At 36.4% G+C, this 17,460-nt stretch overlaps 1 protein-coding gene across 1 annotated transcript in view; it reads left to right on the top strand.

The window, feature by feature from the left end:
• The first annotated feature begins 432 nt into the window (after window positions 1-432).
• LOC140241121 (uncharacterized) overlaps window positions 433-17,460 on the top strand; it is a 95,109-nt gene continuing 78,081 nt past the window's right edge. Inside the window, exons 1-5 of the mRNA XM_072320888.1 lie at window positions 433-505; window positions 7,529-7,834; window positions 13,375-13,709; window positions 14,190-14,322; window positions 15,937-15,984. Coding sequence (XP_072176989.1) covers window positions 433-505; window positions 7,529-7,834; window positions 13,375-13,709; window positions 14,190-14,322; window positions 15,937-15,984 — 895 coding nt within the window. The remainder of the gene's footprint in view (window positions 506-7,528; window positions 7,835-13,374; window positions 13,710-14,189; window positions 14,323-15,936; window positions 15,985-17,460) is intronic.

Here is a 17,460-nt window from a genome sequence, read left to right as displayed (position 1 = left end):
GCTTAATGTGACCGATTTAAAGTCGGTCACATTTAGTCACACTTGTCTAGACATGTCTAGATAAGAATATATCACGCAGTGCATTACTAGTACTCGAAACCATTACCTCCTATTATCTTAGCATGAGCAAACATGTACTTTTTATCCCTCGTTATAAACTATGTGTCAATGCAGCAAAATAGCATTATCAATAGAAAACTTTAAGACCGATAACCAGCGATACACAACTATAGCAAGTAAACAAATTCTTTTGACGAACGGATTTCTGCGTATTGGCCTATCTCTTCAGGATTCTGTGCATATATCGTGTGTTCAGGATTATCAACTCTTTTGGAGAAGTGTCATCACTTTGACAGGCTTTTCGGGACAGACTCAATCACAGCAAATGTTCACTTGCTTCTGTATAAATTGCCTCAGTTTTTCATATTTGTAATGGATCGGAGATACGACCTCATGCTGTGTCTAACACTAACCGCAACTGTGCTACATGTATGTAGCTCCTCTGGTAAGTGTTACGATATTCCTTTGGAGCCTGCATTCATAATTAGTTCGGGTCGATTTAGATTTTTGAAAGTTATTTTCAAATAAAACGACCAGATCCAGTAGAAAAATGTAAAATTTGAGATGATAGCAACCATTTGTTGGTACCGTCTATCTATAATTATTACACTGTGACAATATTTGCCATGAAAAGGCATCTTATGTTATTCAGATAACCCCCTGTTGTCTAGCATTGAATGCTGGTTACTCTATTCCTGCTGATTTCATATACAATGCATTCTTTTTTTTTTCTGTTTCGAATGAATTTGCCTTAAAGGCAATGGCTAGTAACTGATCAGTTGGAATCAGTGGGAATGCTGAGGGATGTTTGTTCCAATCCTTGTTGGATTCATGATTACATTATATGTCTATTGTTGTGTGAAAATTATTTGCTTCAGAATGGTCCCATATTCTAGTAATGTGCGGTACAATGTTTCCAGGTTATAGCATGCCTGTACAGTGTCGGGGCGATCGTTAGCGGGCCGTTAACGATCGTCCCGTCAAAATGCCAAAAATATACTACACAACAATAAAAATACTTTACAGATGTCACGCTGTAATGGATAATACAGTGATTCAGGTACAGGTATTACGCTGTAATGGATAATGTAGTAATGCACGTAAAACAACGGAGGGACCACTGAAAAGTCAATGATTGTAGAATGTAGGCGCCAATGGAAAAGAAGAGCAATAGAAAGATTGGTTGAAATAAAGAAGAAAAAAGAACAGATTTAGAAGAAAACTATAGAAATAGAATAACAAAACAAAAATTGAACGAGGCTAAGATAACAACAACACTACCGGGAAAAAAAGAGTGAACATGATAAGACACTCAAGACTGAGCGAGTATTGCCCAAAACTAAGATTCCATCATGAAGGTATGGCAACATCATGGACAAACATAACACAGGTAATGATGCTCGAAAAAGAAATACTTCTCAAATGAGAGTATCGTCAATTCCGTGAGCCACTTTGTCAACATCATTTAAAATGTGTAAATATTTGATGCAGATTCAACAAAATTAACAATTTTTTTTAAGCAAGGTGTTGAATGCTTTTATAACAGATGTTAGATGAGAATAGTAGTATTGGCATATCAACATCGTGTCTTTACGTACATATTTATGATTAAACTTATAATAGTGTACCAGTATATACACATAATTCCATTATGATACAGTCTATCATGCAGGTTTCAACAACAGCGGGTATCCAAGGCAACTGAAAATTGATGTACCTCTAAGTCATTTCCGAAAAAGTTTATCTTTTGGTTGCCCGATCGGACTGCTAAAATTCGAAAGCAATTTCTATATTCCTTTTATATATGGAAACTTAAACATTTTTTTTTTTCGGGGCCACCAAAATTCAAAATCTAAAGATTCAAGTGGCCCAAAGTGGCCTAAAGTGGCAACATTACACTCCCTCAGCTTTCTATATCCGTTCGCTCGCATTGGGAATGTTGATTGACTGTTATAAAATTCATAAATAGGGAAAAATGGGAAACAATATATAAAGCCTAACCAAACTACATCCGATTGCTTCTTAATTATAGACCCATTTCATTGTTACCTGCAATATCGAAAATTTTAGAAAAAGTAGTTTACAAGCGTCTGCACTCGTTCATGATTGAAAATGAAATATTAAATGCGAATCAGTTTGGTTTGAGGAAAGGATTTTCTACCGATTATGCTATAATTAAATCTGTTGATAATATTATTGATGCGCTTACTAAAAAGGAGCACATAATTGGAGTTTTTATGGATCTTAGTAAAGCGTTCGACACTATTGATCATGACATTTTACTTGAAAAATTACATAATCATGGTGTGAGAGGGATTACTCTGTCGTGGTTCAGAAGTTATTTAAGTCATCGAAAACAATATGTTGCATTTAAATCCACTCACTCAACATATTCTAACGTGTTATGCGGTGTCCCTCAGGGATCTATCCTCGGGCCCCTACTCTTTTTGATTTATATTAATGATATTATCAACTCCTCTCCTCGTTTAAATTTCATCTTATTTGCAGACGACACCAATGTTTTTTATTCCCACAAGGACATTGTAACACTGGTTGATACATTAAATACGGAATTAAGCAACATCTCGAAATGGTTTAGAAGTAATAAGCTTTCATTGAATATTGATAAGACATGTTTTATACGCTTTCATACGTTGCAATCCCAACCCACCCTTCCTCAAAGTATTTTTATTGATGATATAAACAATGCTGAGAAACATTCAACCAAGTTCCTAGGAGTGACCCTAGATAGCAATCTATCTTGGAATACTCATGTTCAGAATATTACAACAGCAATATCTAAAGCAACTGGTGTTTTAAGAAGAATAACATACTTAATTAATGATCAAACTTTAATTATGTTATACAACACTTTATTTTTACCATATGTAATGTACTGTAATATTGTATGGGGCAACAGTAGCAAAACAAAATTGAACACAATTTTTCTTCTCCAGAAAAAGGCTCTTCGTATATGCACACATTCAAATTTTTTGGCTCACACTGATCCCATATTTTATCGCCTAAAAACTTTGAAGGCCCATGATATATATCTATACCTAACTGCCATATTTATGTATAAACACACTCGAAATTTATTACCATTTTTTCATAAAACCCTAGTAACCAATGACCATATTCACTTATACCCTACCCGTCGTTCCCATGATTTTCATTTAAGTAATCCGAAGCTTTTACTTGCTCAAAAGTCAATTAGACATCAAGGTCCGGATACATGGAACACTCTTCCTGAGGAGTTGAAACAGTGTGCCTCTTTGTTTTCATTTAAAGCAAACTTAAAGAAGTACATTTTATTACAGTATACTTCAAATACGAACTAAAAACAAACAAATTATACAATTAATGTTGGTCTCCCGATAGCAACAACGCATATCGTCCCCTCTTTCAGTAAACCAATTTTATTATTCTAAATTCCAGCCTATCTGCCATTGTGCACCTTCAAGCACCTGCACACACATTCACCACCACCACCATCACACACTAGAGTTTATTTTCCCCTGCTACCTTCGCAGCAGAATTTATATCGTTACGAATCTAGTACGTCCTTATCTTTTCCTCGGGCCGGCCATCTTTTCAAGCAATGCTTATAATGGCGGCCCTCTGCATAATCGTTTCTTAACTATAAATGTGACCCTGCACCTCAAAACAAACAAAAAGTCGCCAGACATGCATTTTTAGTTAAGGCCATATTCTGAAAGAGCAGACTTTAAGCTTAAAAATGATGTATAACTCAAATCAAATGGACTCTCCTAACCTATCTAAATATTGGAAAGAAAGCACAAACTCAGGAAAAGTGTGAACTGAGAAAAGAGGCTTTGAAGTACAGTGTCTATTCAAGCGCTTAATCTTTACCAAACCATGCTGGCTGTGCGCGGAATGGGACAAAAAACAGGGAGTAAACCACCAGAGTAACAACAATGAAGGGATTATGAGATTAATCTGAAATTAGGTATGCCTCATTGAAACATTCTGTTCATACTTAATGCCAACTTTCAAAGCAGTAGCGCTATCCTTTCAAAAGTTATTAGAGTTGAAAGTGAAGAGTGTGGACAAGGTTTTTCAGAAATGAAAAAGGGATTCTAAAGACACACCTAATCACACTATTTAACCAAAAATGTTCGAGATAAACTGCTAAAAAACACACTTTTCTGTCCGTTTTATGATACCAAATTTTAGCATAATGTAAAAGAAGACCCGCTCTTTCAGAAAATATGAAAAAGTCAATTTCGGCTAGGTTGACCCATTTCACCTAATTTCAGTTCTCACACAAAATCAGTGTGTGCGACTTTATGTTCGTTTTGAGATGCACTGTCACAAATGTTATTCTTATCACTGCTGCATAGACATGCATATTGTACATTATATTTCGTTCATATCGTTGTTTATGCAAGTCAAAAGACTGTGTTAAATTTATTTTATATATTTCCTACATGTTCATGATTATGTACTTATAATACGAGTGTCGTGGTTTATGCAAGTCAAACGACTTTGCGTTGAATTTACTTTGTATACTTCCTGCATCTTCATGATTATGTAACTTATGTATATTGATTTGCAGAAAATAAAGTATCTATCAAACAAGTTTGCAATAAGAATTGACAGACTCCTTCATGCAATAGATAAGAAACTTTTGCTAATGCTTCATGATTTACATTAAAAAAATTGCGATTGACGCATGCATTTTCAGGACATAGTAGAGAAACAGGAGATAAGTCGGGAAGGACGATTACTAGTAACTTCCTATAAAACTTATCTGCGCATGCGCATAAGTCAATCATCTCCTCGCCCTTCGATTTTAGGACGGTGGAGAAAAGATCATTACAATCATCGTAGACGTAAGGCCTACCCAAGTGTAACGTCTTCCCTTCGATTTTAGGACGGTGGAGAAAAGATCATTACAATCATCGTAGACGTAAGGCCTACCCAAGTGTAACGTCTTGCTGCGTAAAATAACAATAGATGAGCGATATGCACCCATTAGTAGACGGCGACCTCTTCAGCCGTTTCCATGGCAACGCATTATTTTCCTCAAAAGAACATATATTCTTCATTAAACATCATATAAAGATGTTGTAAACACCAAAATATGTAATAATAAACCCTCTTTGATAAAGAAATAATATTCTTATAATACCATGGTTATCTTTTAACTAACTTCTACCATTATCAGCTTTTTTCGCCATGTTCATTTCACACAATTTTCGTTGCTATAGCAACAACATGACAAAAGCGGCCTTTCAAAGAGAAAAAAAATGTATTTCAATTTAAAGGAAAGCAAGAATGAAATAAATCGGTAGATAATACATTTCTATAGAGTTAGATTTCTTTTTTTGTTCTTTCCCTTATTTTGGGATTGTCGTATTTTGGGATTGCCATATTTGAAAATGACATCTTTAGCCGTTGCCATGGCAACAAATTATCTTTTGAGGAACATGCATTCTTCATTAAGGTTTAGAAATGTCTTGGAGACATTAACGCTGAAACAGAGTAGAATTGAACATAATATGGGGAGGTTTGTAGACATTTGTATTGCTTGTTATTTGTTTTTTATATTCCCTTGGTATTTCTATATGTATAAATGTGACCGTGCACCTCAAAACGAACATAAAGTCGCACACACTGATTTTGCGTGAGGACTGAAAATAAGTGAAATGGGTCAACCTAGCCGAACTTGACTTTTTCATATTTTCTGAAAGAGCGGGTCTTCTTTTACATTATGCTAAAATTTGGTATCATAAAATGGGCAGGAAAGTGTGTTTTTTAGCAGTTTATCTCGGAACATTTTTGGTAGAATAGTGTGATTAGGTGTGTCTTTAGAATCCCTTTTTCATTTCTGAAAAAACTTTGTCCACACTCTTCACTTTCGACTCTAATAACTTTTGAAAGGATAGTGTTACTGCTTTGAAAGTTGGCATTAATTATGGACAGAATGTGTTAATGAGGCACGCTTAATTTCAGTTTAATCTTATAATTCCTTCATTGTTGTTACTCTGGTGGTTTACATCCTGTCTTTTGTCCCATTCATCGCACAGCCAGCACGGTTTGGTAAAGATTAAGCGCTTGAATAGACATTGTACTTCAGAGCCTCTTTTCTCAGTTCACATTTTTCCTGAGTTTGTGCTTTCTTTCCAATATTTAGATAGGTTAGGAGAGTCCATTTGATTTGAGTTATACATCATTTTAAAGCTTAAAGTCTGTTCTTTCAGAATATGGTCTTAACTAAAAATTCATGTCTGGCGACTTTTTGTTTGTTTTGAGGTGCAGGGTCACATATACAATATATGATATATATGTATATATATATATATATATATATATATATATATATATATATCTATAGGAACAGAAATTATGTTCCATTAAACGATTATTATGTATGGCTATAGTCTTGTTCAATGGTGATACTTCAAAATTTAGGCCATAATTTCAAGATTTTTTCACAACCGAGTCAAATATTTACCATTATTACGAATATTTAAGGTTTTGAAGGTGCAATGTGATCAGAACTTCATTAAAGTTGTGTAAACCTTTGTGGTTTTACTTATTTGTTATTTTGGGGGTTAAATTTATTCTTCTCTTCTTTATCTAATGATTAACGTATTTTTTTTTCTTTTAAACGCTGTCTTTTTTCATGTTATTGCTATAGCAACAAAGATGATGTGGGATGAATATAGTGAAAAAGGAACTGATATTGATTTTTATAAATGTGCTACTCAATCTTGTCATTTTTCATGCTTTTTCAAGAAAATATTATTTTCTGTAATAATTGTTGTCACCATGAAAACTGTCATTGCTATGAGGTAACCATGAACTCGGAAAATTGTAATGTTTTACTAGATCAAAAACTAAATCAATTAGCACAAAAAAAAAATAAAAATCTACAAAAAAAAAATTAAGAATACCCCACTATTGTGACAACTCGCCATCTACTTTATACATCATGATTACAGTACATGTCTACAATATTGAACCTATGCTGAGCAGGGGCTGCAGAACCGGGAAAGGGGGAATGTGCTCTTTGCGGGGAGGGTCGGAAGCACTGCCCCTTGACTCAGTACGTGGACTAGCCCTCCCCCTCCCCCCCCCCCCGCCCCCACACACCCACGCCAACGCCCACATGCACACACGCAAACACACACACATACACACACCCACACACCAAGGCCCTCGATGTAGTCTAACATGATCAGTCCTTTAAGGGAAAATGGTTCATCTCCGATCGTGTCGACTGCTAGTATGATATTTGTTATTTTGACGCACTAAAGCGAGGTTAATGTTTCATCTGCGAATGGTAAATGATGCCATCGAGAACTGCAATAGATCGTCAGCAAAATCACCAATTTACATGGTTTGTTACATTCATTATTCATGATTCATTATTATGCCTATGAAAGTGTATAAAGCTTTGATAACAGGAACGTGCTTTATTCACATTTCAACCATATAGCTCCTGTAGTAGGCACTGCACCAAACATTTGGGGTTGGAGAGGGAGAAACATCCGTTTGCAGTGTGACATCCAGGAGGAGCCTTTCGCTGTGGTCTGGGCCAAGGATACCATCTCTCATCAGCGGGTGACCAAGGCTAGATTCTACGATGGCAACTTCATAAGCCGGGAGGAACGCTTTGAAATCAACAAAGACTTCAGTCTTGCCATCACAGATTTGAAGGTAGCTGATGAGGGTCGCTACCATTGCCAAGTGGTGCTGAATGATCTGGAAAATTTTTCGAATTCTACCCTTTTGACTGTTACTTGTAAGTACTTGATCTGATTTGAAATATCTCGTGAGTGAGAGAATGAAGTGAAATCATAACAATGGTGTTTTAAACGTTACAGCTGAAAAAAAAAATCAAGAAAACGATGAAAGGAAGACTTGTTAATGTAAATCATACGTTGTTGTTGTTTTTTTATATCTATTGACATTGAATACCCCGTCCCAAACCCCTCCTTTCACCATTCTCCAAAACGTTCCGCGACCCTCGTGTCTTGTAGAATTTCTGTCACTGTTTCAATATTAATAAATGCACATAATTCCTAAAGTTTCCTTGAATATGCGTACCATATATGGGGTCCCAGATGTCTGGAAGGGTACTATGAATTCTTCAAAAATCACGTAACTGAGAGCGTGGCCTCTCAATAGTAATACGGAATGGAAAATGTTTTATATCATAAACATAAAGATGTATAGTAGTAATAATAACTATATAAAATATGTTGACTTTCAGTGATCATAATTTTGTAAACAAGAGGAATGCTCGATTGAATATGAGATCTCATATAATATGTGATACATCACCAGTGTTATGATAATGTCCTCATGCAAAGTCAGGGAGTGTGACTTTTTGTTGGTTTTGTGATGAACAGTCACATGTTGCAACCCCACAGTTGGTAAACACAATATCGTAGTCCATGGGCCAAGAGCCGAAAAATGGGTTGTTGGTACCACCCGAGGTGGCAAAACCTTTTTGGTGTCATTTTGTTTGTCGGACATAGATACGCTTATCAAGCTATGATAGCATTTCCAAATGAGTAGCTTAGTCATAATAAATGAATTTTTAACCAATTTGGTCTCGTTTTTATATCCCTATACTTCTGAATCGAAACTAACCGCTATACAAATACGAGCACTGCCTTCTGTATGTCCACAGGTGTTCTGTTGTAAACGCGGTGCGCTTAGTCTTCATTCAAGGCAGCGAAGGGAATATCCAAAGGGTTATGATGTCCACAGCTGTCACGCGGTGCGCTTAGTCTTTATCTAGAACAATGTACCGTGATCATATCTAAAGTTCCTAAGAAAAGGGATTATCTATACTGTTTTTATACCACCCTCTCAACAAATACATCAGTTTTAAACAAAAATCACTCTGTTCATTTACAACATCATTAATTATAATGTATTGTAGTGTACCGGTACATTGTTTTTGCATAATCTTTCATTGTTGGATGGAAATAAAGCGACAGCGGCGTGGTATTAGCGTTTTCAACCCAGCGTTTTCACCGGAAAATGATAAATAATTGAAAAAGACGCTAAAATTCACGAGAAATTGCTTTTTTGTTGTTGTTGTTTTTAGATAAAGGGATATACACTGTATCATAAGCTTTGGATATTCCCTTCGCCGTCTTGAATATTAGACTAAGCGCTGTGGACATCATAACCCTTGGATATTCCCTTCGCTGCCTTGAATAAAGACTAAGCGCACCGCGTTTACAACAGAACACCTGTGAACATACAGAAGACAGTGCTCTTCTTTGTATAGCGGTTGGTCTCGATTCAGAAGTACAGGGATATAACAACGAAACCAAATTGGTTTAAAATTCATTTACTATGACTAAGCTACTCATTTGGAAATGCTATCATAGCTTGATAAGCATATCTATGCCCGACAAACAAAATGACACCAAAAAGGTATTGCCACCTCAGATGGTACCAATATCTGGCCTGGCCCATGGACTATCGAGGGATATGGTTACAGGTATAGTAAATTGCACGTCGGCGTGGCCTTTCCATTGAAAGTGATAATGTAGTATAGGTCTTTAGACAGAAAAATCTTTACCCTCCAGTGATTATCAATTCCATTGATATCACAGACATATTTGTCAGTTCAATGGAAGGAATTATTATAATATGGCTTGTAAATCTTAGAGCGAGATGTGTCACTTTCTTCGCAAAAGAGAGCGCATTGTAATTTTAGGAAGACACTAACCCTATCTGATCTTGATATCATAAGTCAGTATCTAGATGATGATGATGATGATAAAAATGATGATAATAATAATGATAACAACTGCTGTTTAACACCAACGTATCATAAATGAATATTGATTTCGGTGTAGGCCTACTCCGTTTTAGCAACATTGTGATTGCCGTCACACAAACACATACATAACATATAGGACCGACTACACATCATGGGTAATGAATAGGAGAGAAGGAAAAAAACAAAACAGAGGACGACAAATAGAATTGAAATCCCGAAAAATTCAAGTGGTCAGTCCCTTTTCAAGATATGTAATAATCTTGCTCCATCTTACCTCAAAGACTTAATTTCTTTCCGCTCCTCCATTTCAGCCCGTTCTCTTCGTTCTTCCTCCACTCTCCAACTATCACATGGTCCCCGCACCTGCACCCGCTATGGTGATAGGGCTTTTCTGTTATTTCCCCGTCTCTCTGGAATAAACTTCCTCTCCATATTCGTAATGCTGATAACGTTGATAAGTTCAAGTCATCGTTGAAAACTTATCTGTTTACTCAACTTTAATTATGTTGTTTTGCTGCTGCATGTTATATCATAATACGTATACAGTATTTACATAATGCTGTATTTTATTTTAATGTCATACTTCTCTTTTTTTTCCGGATCAATGCGCTTAGAAACATCAGTATTAAGCGCTATATAGATGTTATTCATTATTCATTATTCATTATTCAATCCCAACATTTTAGAGGATTATAAACATTCCTTTGAAATGTGTGGTAAATGGTTATGGTAAGCTTGCAATTTGTCGCAAAGAAATTGTGAACATGTTCAAAATTTCTTTGCGACAAGAAAAACTTTGCAAAAATGAAATTTGTTTGCAAATTCAGCTGCAACTGTTAACGAATTTGATTGAAATTGATTACGAACCCTAACGAAACTTAAAATTCGCTACGTTTGCAAACGTTCGTCGCTCAGGGGATATCTCACTGAGCTGCGAGTGTTCTCGAACTAAGCGAAATGTGGGGAATTTTAGGGTTCGTCACCAGTTGCAATCAAATTCGTAAACAATTCCAATAGTTTTCCTTGTCGCAAACACATTTCTTGTCGCTGTTAAAACAAATTCAAAGTTTTTTTGCTACAAGTGGCGAGAAAGAAAAATATTTGGGAATGGAATTTTAACTCTTCACGAATGTGATTTCAGCTGTTAACCCTGAAGAAACATTCGCCACGTTCGCACACATGCGCCGCTCGATGAGGTTTGCTAGTAGCGCGTCTGTTTGTCAATCAGAATGGCTCTGGCTCCAGTCCCAGAGTAGCCTTTAAACAAGGCGACTCGCTCTGCGTGCCCCCGTATAGCGCGTTTACCCCACAAATTTATATTCTTTGACAAATTTGCGTACAAATTTGTTAGCAAGCGCGCGCGGGTTGCCTTGGTGCCGTGTGTATTTTCTGCGTCAAATTTGTACGCAAATTTGTCAAAGAATATAAAGCAACAACAACGACAAAAGTACACATCCCTGAACGAGTGGATAAAGGCGGCTCGCTCCACTCGCCGGCCAACAGGTTTGTGGGGTAAACGCGCTATACGGGGGCACGCAGAGCGAGTCGCCTTGTTTAAAGGCTAGTCCCAGAGTCGAGGCAAGAGCAGTACCTCCTTGGTGTTACTGAGTAATAAGTGTAATCACGCCGTCCTATGCCACCTCCACAGTAAGAGGCAAAAACACGCAGGCCAGTGGATGGCATATGAATATTCATGAGTAGAAGAGTCAAACTCACACACGTGCAAATCCCTCTTTACTCCCTCTCACTATAAACTGTAAATTGCGATATCGCACTTGGCATTTTTTGAGATTTATCAAAAGCTTTCGATAGCTTAGACCATACTATTCTCCTTCAAAAACTTCACTTTTATGGATTCAGAGGTTCAGTTTTGAGATGGTTTCATAGTTACTTAAGGAATAGGAAACAATTTGTTTATATCAATAACTCATATTCTTCAATGCTTGATATTTCTATTGGTGTTCCCCAAGGTTCTATCTTGGGACCCCTTTTATTTTTGTTATACATTAATGATGTGCAATATGCTAGTCAACAAATATGTGCTATAGTATTTGCTGATGACACAAATCTGTTTTTGTCGGGAAAAAATATGAATGATATATCATATACATTGACTTCTGAACATCCTAAGGTTAGTTTGTGGTTTACTACCAATAGATTATTGATTAATATCAAGAAAACAAATTATATTATTTTCGCAAAACAAAAAAGAAGAATTGATTCTAATGTGCTTAGAATATTTACAAATGATATGCAAATACATCAGGTGCAACAGACAAAGTTTTTAGGTGGTCATTGATAACACTTTGTCTTGGTATGCTCATGTAAATTACATTGTTTGTCGAGTTTCTCAAATTATAGGTGTTTTTAGTAAACTGAGACATTTTGTTTCATTAAGAATTCTTACAAATCTTTATAATACTATGATATTACCATATTTTTCATACTGTAACTTGATATGGGGCACCTGTGCCAATTTTTTTTGTAGATAAATTAGTGGTTTTACAGAAAAGAGTCATTCGCATTATTACTCACTCCCATCCAAGAACTCCAAGTGCACCTTTATTTCAAAAGCTTAATATACTCACGCTTGAACAACTTTATAAATTGCAAACTGGATCTTTTATGTATATGTTCTATTATGATCTTTTACCACCTGTATTTAATCAAATCTTTGTGTATAATGCATCATTTCATAATTATGATACTAGATTCTCTCAAAATATTCATTTACCGTTATTGAAATGTGCTGTCTCTCGTAAAACTGTAAAATATACCGGACCCAAATTGTGGAATGAAATACCTGTAGAAATACGACAATCACCTACCTTAAAGTCTTTCAAACGTAGATATAGGGATTATTTATTAAAAGCCTGATAAACGTATAGAATGAATAATTCAAGTGGTAGGTTTGGCAGTGTGTGTGGGATGCTCGTTCTTTGATGATGATGTTTAATGCAATATATATATGTAGTTTTACTTTTATATTGTTGGAAATAAATGTTTCAATCTCATTCTGATGAGCTCCCCATCACTGCTAGCCATCCACATGAAATTACTACATTCTACATTGCCTTTTTGAATTTTGTACTTGTTTATTGTTATTTGTGTATTGTGATAACTGATAACTTTGATTGGGAGAGCTACCTCGAAAGGCCAATGGCCTATGTAGCCTCCTCCACACTCATTACTTTGTTATTTTTATGTCTTTATGTAATAATGTGCATTTTTTTATATATTTTATATTTCCTATGTGTCTTATGTTTGCCATTTGTCAACATGTGATTCTTTTATTGAGATGTGGAAATAAAATGAACTGAACTGAAATTGTTAGCCCTACATTTACGTCGGAAAATTGGCAGTTAATGTCGACTTTTATATTTCTTTCAGGCGATAGCCATCGAGTTGTATCGACTGGTGCCATACGAATAGAGGAAGGAAAACAAAAAGGAGAGGTATATTAACTTGAATAGACAAGGCTTTGACCAGGAATTAGGCTTTTAATCATGTCACTTACATTTTCCTTCTCTCTCTAGCTTTGGCATCAAAACATGATATCCAGGAATGCGTCGGTATGAGTCAGCCCCATCAAAGCCGATGTACATACGAAACTTCCTCCAACACACCTTCTATTAACCTCACATGTGTCGTCAGTGGATTCAAGCCTAACATTTCTATGATGTGGACCGTGGAGTCGGGAAAAATATTGAATTCCGTGGCTTCGCAACAGAAAACACTTTCTGACGACACATACGAAAGGTTCGAGACGATTACTGTTTCGGCGAAGGAAGAGACATGGCAAACCTTCATGTGCACTGCTACCGGTGACTCGCTGAAAGGAAATTCCACCGCAGAAATCACCATTTTGCCAATATGCCTTTCAGGTCTCGTGAAACTTTGCCAAGTTTATTTTTCCGAATGATGTTCTGTTCATGACAGAATGATGATTTTCAATTATCTTTATATCTATTTTTTCTCCGACAATCATGACAGAAGGTAGGATTCTCTCACTAATTATTCTTGATTCGGACATGTCGTTGGGTTGCTTTAATCTGATTGTGTATATTTTGAGCAAAATGAATTGTTTTGCAACACAATCAAATAAAGTATTTTGTATTGCAAAAATGCATATTTGTATAGATGACAATTCATTAATCTATGTCACCTATATATGCCTCGTTTTAAGAATGACACCTTGTAACTTCCACAGTGTTTCCTTTGACCAGTATGTTAAAACATGCAGTTCTGCCAATGGAGTCAGCTACTTCTTTGACACTACACTAAAATCGTAATGTCTTCTGTATTTGGTATTGCATAAGTATCATGTTTTGATAGTGTATATAATTATTACATTTCAGGAATACATGACGATTTGGGATTCATCATTGGGCTGGCCTTTGGTGTACCTGTTGCCCTAGTCATCCTCTTTCTCGTTGTGGGCAAGTTTCTGCAAAAGTACCATCCGGACTACCTGCCACGAAAAGGTGTGAAAATTTGATTTGGGTTTCTGCTTTCATTAACCGTAAAAATACAATGTACCACGGAGTTTTGCAAATTGAGTTGGCATCAATTGACTTACAAAGGTATCTATATTTTGCCAATGTGAACAATACTGTGGTAGGCTTGTTTAATGTTCTCAGGGTCGAGGGTCCATTACAGAGAATCCTCTGAAGTTGCAGAAGTTCCTCTGTAACATTATGGCCAACAGGAAATTCGTTTTGAAGACTAGCGATGGACAGTCCAGCAGACCACAACAGCAGACCAACATATACATAAATGACATCCCTTTAACAACTTGAAGTATGATTATGCAGATGACCTCGCCCTTCTTCACTCTGAGAGCCTGGTCAAATGTAGACAGCCCCCTCACTGCAGATATGTCGCAAATTGCAAAGTATTTCAGGATCTGGAGACTTAAGATTAGCATGTCCAAGACAACGATAACAGCCTTCCACCTGAACACCAAGGAGGATTATCGGCAGCTCGATATCACTCTTGGTGGAACACCTCTTCCTTATAATTGTCCTTGTAGCTTGCCAAAACACTGCAAGCCAAGCAGGTCGAGGTACTAGCTTCTTGACCATTATGTCTTTCTTTACCACTATCATAATGCTAGAATTTATTTCCTCTGGGCCTTCAACTCAAGATTGACTTTTCTATAAAAAAGTCCATGCATTCGTGTTAATGACTGCGTAATAGTTTCAGCCCGAAACGACGTTTATAAGTTGACAACTGCCGCAATGCAACAATCTGCGTCGTTTAACGCCCACAGCCGTACGGTTCTGCCAACACCAAGCTCAGAGCTCCCACTACTGATATTAACTCTGATTATCGATAAATTACTTCTTTTTTTTTTTAGTTTAAAGCGATAAACTGAAATATCATTGAAACACTCTGTTCATCAGTCGATAAACTTAGTCTGTGGACTAAACAAAAACTTGTCTATTACGAGAAACCTAGTTTATCGCCCAAAAAAATTGTTTATCAGTCAATAAATGTAGTTTATCGACTGAAAAAAACCCGAGTTTTTTGTTACAATAAACTAAGGTTTTCGAGAGAAACTCTTTTTATCGAGCGAAAAAATAAGTTTATTAACATAAACTTAGTTTAACGCTTGATAAACAGAGCTTATCGATAGCTTTAGTTTATCGATAAACTTAGTTTATTACTCGATAAACAGAGTTTCTCGGAATTATTGAGCAAATGGCGAGCCATACGCTCGTCATCAGCCTGCCAGTGTGGTGCACCAGAACAGATTGCTCAAGACATCTTGAGTGAGTGCCCTGATCTCCGACCACCTAACAGCATGGACCTAACACACCCTACCCGAGACTGTAACTTGGCTAGAACAACTGGGAGACATTTCTTATAGTTGCCGCTGCCTCATACGTAAGAAGAAGAAAGAGAAGAAGAAGAAGAAGAAGAAGAAGAAGAGAATCCTGATCTGTGACTTTTGTGGACTTATCTGTACATCAGCATACATTTGCATATTATTTCACTCATGCATTTATCCACCTATATGTAGAATATGAGAAACGACACAATAGTACACTTGTTCGATACTCTGTATAATGAGTTATTGGTGTTATGTGTCACAGGATGTGGCTGGAATCCCTGCTGGAGGAGACCACAGGCAACAGAGCGACGTGACGTGGAGGAAGAATTAATGGAAGGTATAAGAAAGTACATAATCTTAACAACTAATCTTTGCCTCAAAATGGAAGGATATGGAAATTCCAATGATGTCAAAATGTAAACAGAGATTGTCAACATATATATATTTTTTTTACTACACGAAATGATACAGTGAATATAAAAGTGTGATTAGCAAACTATTAAGGGCTTTTAAAATCCGAGAACAGTTTTGAAAAGGTACCTCCTTTATCTGGGGAAAGGAGAGATGTTTTGGGATATTTGTTTCTCTTTCGAAGAGAACTGGGGTGTATTTCATTGAATTTGATCTAAAAAGACAAGTTCGAGTGGAGACAACCAAGCAAAACTATTTTGTCCGGATGCATATCATCTGCCTGTCATCGCTAAAGCACTAAGAATAGCAAACGACATTGGAATGCACCTTTTTCCGAAACTGAGCAGAACTTGCATGTTCCGTGTTACTAATATGATGACCCAAAGACATTGCAAGAAAACAAGAACAGCAACGAAGTAAAACAAAATATTACTAAAAATGTAAGTCATGCAGGGTCTAGGGAAAGGTGCATTCCAACGTCTCCTGTTATGTGTCCATGAGTTGCAAATGATGTCACTGGCAGAATCTGCATTTGGTGTTGAGAGGGTTTTTATGTGGGCGTATCCAAGTAATCTGTTAAAAAAAACAATAGTAAAAATGATAATACATCATAATGACACTTAATTATTTAGATTATTTTTGGCCTCATGAGTTATGATCTATCAAAGTCAACATGCATTTGCATTGCATTTTTCCTTAAATCACTGGCTATATGCATACTGTGTAGGCGTTACAGCCCGTTTTGATTTAAAATCACGTAGATAGTCGGTTAGAAGAGGTAGTATCTGATGTCTTATTTTGGTCCTTAAACTGATCCGCGTGATATCAACATGATAAATGCTTGCCGATCGTCCTTGTAGCTTGCCAAAACAAACAAGAGTTACTAGCTTCTTGAGCATTTTATCTTTCTTTACCATTTCATGAAGCACGAAGTACTTGTTTGTTATGATGCTTGAATTATTAATTTCCGCAGGGCCTTCATCTCAAGATTGACTTTTCTTTAAAAAAAAAGAAAGTCCCTGCATCCGTGTTAATGACTGTGTAATAAATTCAGCTCGCATCTTTCAGTATATGTAAATTTATTTTCACCTGAATATTCATAAACTGATGATCATGCAGGATCATATGCGAGCCATTGAAAAAAATGGATGATTTGAAACAAAACATGTAACAATTACTAGTACAACGGAAGGAGTACGATAAAATGTGAACTGTGATCTCGTATCGTTCTTTTCTGAATCTTGTTTCCCCACAGGCCGTTATAATCAATGAAAGCGTTACAGCAATCACATATATTCGCAAATCACTTTTACAAATGCCAAACTACACAAATATTTTGTAATGTTTTACATTATCCGGAAATTCCTGACATCAT

The sequence above is a fragment of the Diadema setosum genome, chromosome 17 (assembly GCF_964275005.1).
Source record: "Diadema setosum chromosome 17, eeDiaSeto1, whole genome shotgun sequence".
In the NCBI taxonomy this organism is placed as follows: domain Eukaryota; kingdom Metazoa; phylum Echinodermata; class Echinoidea; order Diadematoida; family Diadematidae; genus Diadema; species Diadema setosum.
The sequence above is the reverse complement of the archived record's forward strand: the minus strand, read 5'-3'. Positions and strand labels throughout refer to the sequence as shown.